This window comes from Rhododendron vialii, chromosome 10a, assembly GCF_030253575.1.
Source record: "Rhododendron vialii isolate Sample 1 chromosome 10a, ASM3025357v1".
Taxonomy (NCBI): domain Eukaryota; kingdom Viridiplantae; phylum Streptophyta; class Magnoliopsida; order Ericales; family Ericaceae; genus Rhododendron; species Rhododendron vialii.
Window position 1 is genome coordinate 6,425,278 of NC_080566.1, and position 9,783 is coordinate 6,435,060.

The window sequence follows — 9,783 nt, forward strand, 5'->3', positions numbered from 1 at the left end:
TCAGAGCTATTCGATCGATACATAGTGTGTGTTTGAAAAGAAATGTTTCTATTCCGTAACCATGTTTGGACATGGGAAAAGGGAACATGATATCGCCATTGAGACTTCCTTATACAAGTCATGTTTTTTTTTTTTTTACATAGTGCTATCTCATTACTTTCATGATTTCATCTTAACTTCTTCTTCTTCTTTTTTAAGTGTTTGTAATGTTTGTATCTCATTAATCGTTGTGGACACAGTGAAGGAATCGAGCGACACGGGTTTCGAGCCCGTTGAGGTTGGGAGTTAGGTTAGCCCCTGAAACTTCGTCTTTGGTAATCGCATTGAAGTGAACTGCTGTTATTTTTTTGAATAGCAAAAAAAATTTATTAATCTTAAAATTGTTACAAGATTAATAGTAATGTGGGCAGCGTGCCCTTCGGAATTTCCGGATTCCGAAACGCGAGGGCCCGGATCGAGGGAGCACTTTTTTTAGCTGGACGTCAAGCGCTCGCGAAAATACAGAGTCGCCGCTCGGGTTTGAAGGTCCGACACCCAAGGAACCGTATTTCGAAGCACTTGCCGCGCTGTTTGATTTGAAAAATTTTAAGGAACCAGTCCGTCATAACCATATCTGGGTTCGGGAGCCAGGTTACGAGAGGGGAAGGGTTTTATGGCACCCCTCTCGCCCAATCCGGAGATCGGTCTCTACTTAGGCATTTGCGAAAATGTTTGTTTGCGATTCTGTTTGATTAATCAATTTTTAGCCAATTAGGGCAGGGGAACAGTTAATCGGGGATTTAAAACTGTAACATGTTTGCAAGATGTGATGGATAGCATGCATGAGTAGTTAGTATAGGATGAGAACAGATTGGTGTGGGAGTTTAAACAAACTGGGAGGCCCCTGTTTTGGAGTGACGTGCGCAGGAAGAAACCAGCATGCACTGAACAAGTCACTGCATGCTATTCACTCCTGCGCGCACAACTCCAAGACATGCGCGCGCCGGTGAGCTCAAACTCACAGCTCTTATTCTCAAACCATCTGGGCTCTGGAAGAACCAGTGCACACCCAGGACAAACCACGCAGTTTATAGGCAGCATAATATACAGTTTAAAGGCTGTAAAGCCTTACAAATTAATAAAACGCCCCATAAACAGTGTGGGGACAAAATAATGACCTAAAACTAAGCTACCCGTGCAAGGCCACTCACTGGTCAGAGGCATACTATCGCGCGACGGAGCCAGTCTGGCGCGCGAGGATGCGCCTTGGCGCACTGTCGCGCGACTAAGTGAGTCTGGCGCGCGATGGTGCGCCCTGGCGCACTGTCGCGCGATGGAGCCAGTCTGGCGCGCGATGGTGCGCCCTGGCGCGGACCAGTGTTTGGTTTACACATTTCTGGATTCTGGGACAGGTCCAGAATGATCCCAGGGGTACTCCAAAACAGAAGACATGCAAATTGAACTACGGCTAGCAATTTCTAACAAAGGAAAGTAGTAAACTGGTTTTTAACATGCTTAACAGAGTGATCTATACATAAAATAAAGCACAAAATAGTTGGACACCAATCCCCACGCGGTCCATCGCATGCAGCACCGAAGTGTCGCGCGCGAGAGTGGGACCATCGCGCGTTGGTTCCTACCTCGACGGTTTTTGAAACCTTGCTAGCTTTAGGACCAGGACTGGTATTGATTACCAGCCTTGGCCCTGCCAGCCCCCCTAAGAGATCAGAACAGAAAACAGAACAAAGGTAAGCTATACCTTCGGTTTTGAGTTTGAAAGGTGTTTGAACTTTGATGTTTGAAGGCTTGATTGAGGAGTTTGAGTGGTAGAAGCAAAGAACAAGCTTTGTTCTTGGAAGATTGAGGTGTGAAAATGGGGAATGGTGACCCAAAGTGTATTCTTTTGAAATTCTTGAACCCCTTTAATGGAAGAAGAATGGGGGTATTTATAGAGAAGGATGGAGGTGAATCTGGTTGGTGTAATGAGAGGAGCTCAACCAGTCCACGAGGCTGGTTGAGGTTTGCTTGGTGGCTAAGCATCCCAGCTGATAAAGGTGATGGGGACAGCTTTGACCGTCGCGCGACATAGTGAGTCTGTCGCGTGATGGTGCGCCCTGGCGCATTGTCGCGCGATGGAGTGAGTCAGGCGCGCGATGGTGCGCCCTGGCGCGCGATGGTTGCGCCCTGGCGCGCGATGGTTGCGCCCTGGCGCACATCAGTAGGGTTTTTGGTTTTTGAAGTGGCTTAGGCTAGGTTAGGTTCAAGGGTTTTTCAAACACTCAAAACTCAAACATGCTATCATTCCCAGGGTGTTCTTGATTCATTTCATCATCGGGGAATCAAAAACCGTAAGTAAACTAATCTGGAAGCCCAGATTGGGGTGTCTACAAGTAACAAGAAAAGGTCATCTTCAGAAGAATAAGGGAAAATGATGGCTTAGGATGTATTTTGATAATTAATACCCCCAAAGATATGCTGAGAATATTTGTTAATGCTGAAAATGTTCTTGACGGGTATTAATTATCAAAACACGTCATTTTTCCCAAAGAATAATCTGTCCAATCCGAGACCCAAACCAACAATTTGTAAGAAACTATTTGAGGAAACCCAAATGGGACAAAGCCCATCTAAAGGCCGAAGCTCAATCACCCTGTATGGTCTAAAAACACATATCAATAAAAATTAAGTACAAAGAGGCCTTAAATGCCTAAATCATAAAATAAAATAAAATAAAATAAAAGGCTCAACAATGAGCCAAGCCCAGTACAAATGGAACCAAACCTAACCCTAGCCCATCCAAAACACAGCCACCGCACTCCACAGCCCCAAACCGCTAACCACCCTACCCAGGAGAACAGCCACCACCAAAAATCCGAACAAATTAGACGTGATCAAGACCACTAGACGTTGAATTCAATGACCTGTGCCGACGCCCACCAAAATTGCTGTTATGTTTCTAGTACTGTGTTTGTTCCTGTGGTTGTGTCGATCTGGGCCCTCAAATGGTCAGTTTTGAGAAATTAAATTAGCCTAATGTGACATTTAGATAGGTTGCCATAACAAGGACTGGAGTGATGCCAGCGTCTGCTTCTTTGTTATCATTTTGTTTGTTCTAAAACCTCAATTTAAAAGACACCGTGGATAAGTCCAATCTCCGTTGTAACTTCTCATCTCGACGGGCCATCATCTAATCATCTTCATCTAATTAACAGAAATCCCTGGGTTATTTCTAGTTCTTCAGGAGTAGTTGACAATGCGAAATTATAAAGCCCCAAAAATTTGATTTGTTATTTAACAGAAAGTGGAATGAATTTGAATATTTCATCAAACGATAGAGTTTAAGTACAGAATTGAACCCTTTGAGGACAGTCCATACGGGGCTCTACGCCAATTCGAATTGGGCTCCTGCTAGTGGGCGTGAGATTGACTCTTAAAATTAGTCGGCATGTGCGTAAGCTGACCCGAACACTGAGTGTACCATTAATTAAAAAGGAAAAACTAAGCAACCATGTAACAAGTTTGCTAGTAATCCACCAATTTGGACAAGCATAGCCATCCATCCAAACAATTACTGCGTCAATAGGATTACTTGCATGTACTGGTCAAACTCTCATACTCATGAAATTTGGAAGTCACATGGTGTGGTAGCTCATGAATTCCATGGCCAGTACATGATGAGTCTCGTGAACCAACTAGTACGTACCCAACTACACTCAGACTCACCAACAAACAACCAATAACTCTCAATGACTTTAAATGCTCAGAGAATTTAAATGTAGTACAAAATAACGGGATAATTTACCAGCAGAATATTACCCAGAAAAATTCATCGGAAAGGACATACCAACGACAGTATTGAAATCACGAGCCAGAATGATAGATTTTGAAATGAAAGGATCATAAAAAGTCTCATCATCCTGTATGAAAATTCTCATCAGGTAAAACTCGTGTTTGTATAATCACCTCCATGCATGCCTAATAGACTTGTCTAAAATAATGTGGGGATGACATCGGTCAAATTATAATCACAATGATAGTTGAGTTTCGAATCTGAGGACTACATAACGCTGTATTTTTTTTTTTTCTTTTTTGAGGATACGAAACACATATTGATAAATAAACCAATAGTACAAGGGACTCACCAGTCCCGAAGATACAACAAAGTACCAAGAAGGTCCCAAAAAAAAAAAAAAATCTTCATTTTGTTTGCATAGATTGGGCTCCCAAACCTCACCCAAGGGGAGAAAAAAGAAGAAGAAGAAGAATCTATACCAATAGAAAGAAGAGAATATATCAATAAAAAAGGGCGCCGCTATTCGCAGCCCTCTATTTACTCCCGTAGCCCACTAAATTTCGGTAAATGATTGTTGAAAATCATAAATAACATTTCGGTAAATTGCTGTTGAAAACAAGATTATATTTCGGTAACTACATGTCGAAAATATGTTCAACTTTCGGTAAACAACTGCCGAACATGCATTTTCGGTAAACATCTGTTGAAAAAAATATTATATTTCGGTAATTGGACGCTGAAAATATATCTCAATTTCGGTAACTAACTGTCGAGTATAATTGAAAATTTTTAACGGGCTATGGGAGTAAATAGAGGGCTGCGAATAGCAGCGCCCATAAAAAATAAGAGAAAATTATCAACATTGCAATCTAAACACTTTTGGCAAAAGTACATAAACATCTCCTCAACTATCACTTTGTTCCACAAAGACCCCCTCATATTTAAAATCGCTCATGGAGATCCCCTTAACTACTGGAAACCAAAAAAAATGTTAACGAAGAATGGAGAAAATGACTAAGATACTCTTCTTATATTATCTATATAATATGGAGTAACGGTTTTTGAATTTTCCATATATTGGACTTTCGGATTTGTTCATATTTTTCTATAGCTGAGATTTACGGGTAGTAAGACTAGAAATATATTTGAAAATAATGAATATTTGGAAGAAGGATGAAAGAAAAAACTAAAATTGATGTTTCCTAATCTTATTCCGATTCTTTATTTTTGAATTGTCCTTACCAAGTTGTTGCAATGGATGATTACTCTGATTCAATAGTTTAAGCTTATTCTCCTCCTTTCAGTAAAACACTCATTATTTTTGCACATATTACACAATTGCCGTGTGAGTTTATTTACTCCTAATAACTGTACATTAATGTCTCTGTGATTTTTCAAAAAAGAAAGAAAGAAGAATACAAAAACTTTCCAGATTATGTGCTACTATAGATAGAAAGGGGAGAGTTTCGGGGACACAAAAAAAGACATTCCATCTCAATCATTGAAGCCAATGGCTGAGATTAGAAGTTCTCAAAGAAACTCCTGGCTGCGAAGAATTACTCTTGGCCGCAAAGAATTACTCATGACCGCAAAAAAGAACTACGCCACGAAGAATTACTCTTAGCCACACAAAATTATTCTTGACTGCAAAGAATTACTGCTGACTGCCAAGAATTACTTTTGCCCGCACAGAATTACTATTAACCACAAAGAATTGTGAGACCATAAGTCATTCTTGGCCGCAAAGAATAACTCTTTGCCACCAAAAATTACTCTTGGCTGTACCGAATGACTCTTGGCCGCAAAGAATTGAGAGACCATAAGTCATTCTTGGCGGCCAAGAGTAATTATGTGCGGCCAAGACTAATTCTTTGCGGTCAGGAGTAATTTCTTCGCGGCCAGGAGTAATTTTTTGCAGCCATGAGTAATTCTTTGCGGCCAAGAGTAATTTTTAGTAATTCTTTGCAACTAAGAGTAATTCTTCGTGGCTAGGAGTAATTCTTTGCTGCCAATAGCAATTCTTCGCGGCAGATTCTTTTTCCTTTTAACTACTAGGTAAAAGAACAAAATTGTTGTTCAATATAATTTGAACTTTTGGTTTAGATGATTTGGAGTTTTATGATCTGTCTGAAATTAAAGATTTTAGGTTTTTTGTTGGAGCCTTTTGGGTAGACAGAGTTTCAAACTCTACTCCTTACTTGGTTATATATAATCTTGAAACTATTTTGTTTTTCTATTTTTCTCGGTCAGTTAAATAAACAAGTGCGATATAAGGGTGTCACTTTTGAGTGAGTGGATGTTCAAAAAATTGAATTTAAGTTGGAATCCTATATGATTATACATTCTTAATATCTATGATGTTATCCCTGAATGCAACTAATTTGAATTACAAAGATTTGGTAACATTTGTTGTGTCAGACTATTTTATGAACTTGGTTTGATGAACCATGTTTGAAATTTATTCTTAAAATAAAATTTTTGGAAAAATAGATTTTGTCGGGAGAAGGAAAATTTTTCTGATTCATAATTATTTGTATCCTCTCACATGAGGTAGGACCATACGCATATCCGGAACTCATCTCATGTGAGATGGCATAAAAAACCACCGTTTTATCCACACAAAAAAACTTTTGAAAAGTGAGATTTAATACTTCATTTAGATTATGTGTAGAAAACACGGGCAATTGTTAGTACTCTTATATTAAACCCAACCCCCAAACCCCCCCCCCCCCCCCCCCCCCCCTCTCTCTCTCTCATCACTAATTCACCACCACCAACACCGCCCCTCTCTACCACCAAACGACCACCACCGGAGCCCCCACCGACGCCACCCCACATCAAAAAGCACTTTTTTTTTGGTTCCCCCCTCCAACTTGCTTTTCTAGTCGTCGTCGCCTCTTTCGACGGACATCTACAATGCCGTCCCCATCGTCGAGGTTCGTCGTCTGATGTTTGTCATCTTCCTATGCATTTCATCAGGAACCATCAGCATGCAGCTTCATCAAGAGTGCTTCAAGATCCGATTTTTGATCTGTTTGCAGTTGGTTTTGGATTTTGATTGGAAGCTGTTTGCTGATTTTGGGTTTTAATTGGAGGCTGTTTGTAGAGGTGAGAAAGAGAAGAATTAGAGGGGTGTATATATGTAATGCAACAAGGGTATTTTCTTCTGATTTATGGGTAAGGGGGTTCATCACAAACGGTTTTAAGATGGAAGGGTGTCACTTGGGTAACGGTGAGTAGTTGAGGGGATCTTAATGAGCGATTTTAAATGTGAAGGGATCTACGTGGAACAAAATGATAGTTGATGGAGTGTTTATTTACTTTGGCCAACACTTTTTAAGCCACTGGGTCGATATCCACCTTTCTATTTAAGCATTTCCTTCTTTTTGTGTGATTGGTGGCCAGTGAATGAACCTACAATCACTAAATTTGGTTTGCGGTTGACTGGTTTTATGCATGAATGCCATAAATAGGCTAGTTATACACTAACCCTATAAAGGGTTAAATAAGCATTCACTTCCCCATATCAAATAAGGTCACAGAGGTATACATTTCAACAGAGAATTTTTCCAAAGGGGTGATCAGAGAAATTTCAAGAACATGCATTGGTTTCTGGCTATTGTTTTCCTCATTTTCACACTCAATAACCTGTCAGAGGCAAAGTACGGGAAGAGGCTTCCATCTGCAGTGGTTGTTGGCACTGTTTACTGTGACACATGCTTCAGAACAGATTTCTCAAGGACTAGTCACTTCATCTCAGGTTTCATTTGATCAACATTTTATTCCCCCATCTTTTTCCTTACATTTTTCTTCTTGAATTTTGAAGTTTTGGTTTGTTTTTTTTTTTTTAATCCGTCCGCAGCGGCATTGGTGGAGGTCGAATGCGGGGTTACGAGTTCGAAACCGAGTTTCCGGAAAGAGACGAAAACGAACGAGCGCGGGGAGTTCAAAGTGCGTCTACCTTTCTCGGTATCGAAACATGTCAAGAAAATCGAGGGGTGTTCGGTGAAGCTAATCCGCAGCAGCGAGCCGTATTGTTCTGTGGCATCGACAGCAACTTCAGACTCACTCCATCTCAAGTCAAGAAAGAAAGGGATTCACATTTTCTCAGCTGGATTTTTCACTTTCAAGCCCCTAAATGAACCAGCACTGTGCAGCCAAAAACCAAGTCTTCGCAAATCCAAGGAATTCAATTCCAAGAAATCCTTGGTTCAACTGCCTGTCCTCTCTCCAATATTTCCAATTCCGCCCCAAACTCAGGATCCAACACCAATGCCATATCAACCACCCACAAGTCAAAACCTTTTGCCTCCTCTCCCAGAACTGCCTAAACTTCCACCACTGCCACAGCTCCCCCCTCTGCCTCCGCTTCCTGGGTTTCCGAATTTCCCGAAAAAAGAAACCGAAACGTCGGAAAAATCAAAATCAACGTCAGACCCTTTGACAACATTAGAAGTGCCGCTCCTTCCATCACCACAGCCGGGTTTCGGGTTTCGATTTCCACCAAATCCGTTTCGGCCGCCTTCCTTTTTACCCCGGAGCCCGTTTCGGCCGCCTTCCTTTTTTCCCCGGAGCCCGTTTCGGTCGCCTTCCTTTTTTCCCCGGAGCCCGTTTCTGTCATCTCCATTGTCAATTCCTCCTAACCCGGTTCTGAGGCCACCGCCTTCGATATTTCCTCGAAACCCTTTTCAGCCTTCACCGCCAGTGGTTGGTTTAACTCCTTCCCTCGCACCACCACCGGCTCCGGTTGGTCTTCCTCCATTCCCATTTCAACCAGCCCCTGGATTCCCCGGCATTCCACCAGTTAGAAATTAGAAAACCTCTCGTTGATTAAACAAGTACTTATCCATGTAAAATTCCAGAATAATATCTGTCATGTGTAGCTCAATTTTAACTTTGTTTTTATCTTTCTAAACAATAAACATGTTTTAGGGCCTTTTGTGGAACTTGTAATGTGAAGAATGTATTTTTGTTTGTTTTGTTTTGGGTAAGGCATGTAATGTGAATGTTGCAAACTACTAAAAGTATAGGTGAAACATTATTGTGCTTTAGAAAAAAACTGTGATCACTGATCCAAGAACAAAAGTGACAAAGCCAGCAGTTTTTCTCTTATTTTGAATGCAATATTTAGCTTACAATGCATCAACATAAATATTCAAAGACCTCCCATCCGACTCTTCATGAGATCTTTGTATGGATGATTCACAAAATATATTCAAGGGATACTTATATTTCCCACCATTTAATTAATTACTTAACTTGAAATTGGTGTTTCTTAAAATTCAATATTTTACATGCTACATTTTAACTGGACAGACTAGATTCATGAAATAGACTGTTCTGGTTACAAACTAAGGTTAATTTTAGGGCAGTGATTTTGCCACTCCCCTTTTTATTAATGTCACTCCCCTTAGTGTCTTTATTAGATCATTTGTTTTGTGAAATAAGTGGAGTGGCATTAACAAAAATGAGAGTGGCAAAATCAATTCCCTAATTTTAATATGTGGGTTGTTATGTATATAGAGTTTTTTTTTCCTTTTTACCCCCTAAGTTATGCTCATTTTCTCTACTTAGTCCCTAAACTATCAATTTGATGATTTCATCCCCTCAGCTATCATACCATTACCTATTTAGTCTAATAGATAACGGAAATTAGAAATTTGGACAATAAATGTCAAGTAAGGCCCTGTTTGGGAACATATAGAGCATATACTTAATTATGAAAGCCTTAGAGATAAAAATTAATTATGACCTTTTAGGATAAAATGATCAGAAAAATAAGATCTTCACACCGGTTCAAACAGATTGAAAATTGGAGCACTTAATTTTTATACAAAATTCATATATTAGAATCTTACGTGGCATTTTATAAAGACTAACACATACATATATATTTTTTTAAAAAGATTGAGTTCTTCATATAGAATTTAGATTGTTTATATATTGAAAATATGGTTAAAAATTAAGCTCTCTAATTTTTAATTCGTGTGAACCAGTGCAAAGATCTTCTT

General features: G+C 40.0%; 1 protein-coding gene across 2 annotated transcripts; it reads left to right on the forward strand.

The window, feature by feature from the left end:
* Positions 1-7,282: 7,282 nt before the first annotated feature.
* Positions 7,283-8,751, forward strand: LOC131304531 (leucine-rich repeat extensin-like protein 3). Of its 2 annotated transcripts, XM_058331780.1 has the most exons (3): positions 7,283-7,532; positions 7,635-8,294; positions 8,361-8,751. In XM_058331780.1, the coding sequence occupies exons 1-3, from the start codon at positions 7,373-7,375 to the stop codon at positions 8,585-8,587; spliced, it is 1,047 nt and encodes a 348-aa protein (XP_058187763.1). In that variant the 5' UTR covers positions 7,283-7,372; the 3' UTR covers positions 8,588-8,751. The 2 variants fall into 2 exon arrangements, with proteins under 2 accessions (XP_058187763.1, XP_058187762.1); XM_058331779.1 differs by having other exon boundaries at positions 7,635-8,751.
* The last annotated feature ends 1,032 nt before the right edge of the window (positions 8,752-9,783 follow it).

Coding starts and splice junctions, on each gene's coding strand:
- LOC131304531 (XM_058331779.1), top strand. CDS start 7,373: ATGCATTGGTTTCTGGCTATTGTTTTCCTCATTTTCACACTCAATAAC. Junction 7,533..7,634: donor GACTAGTCACTTCATCTCAG/GTTTCATTTGAT, acceptor ATCCGTCCGCAG/CGGCATTGGTGGAGGTCGAA.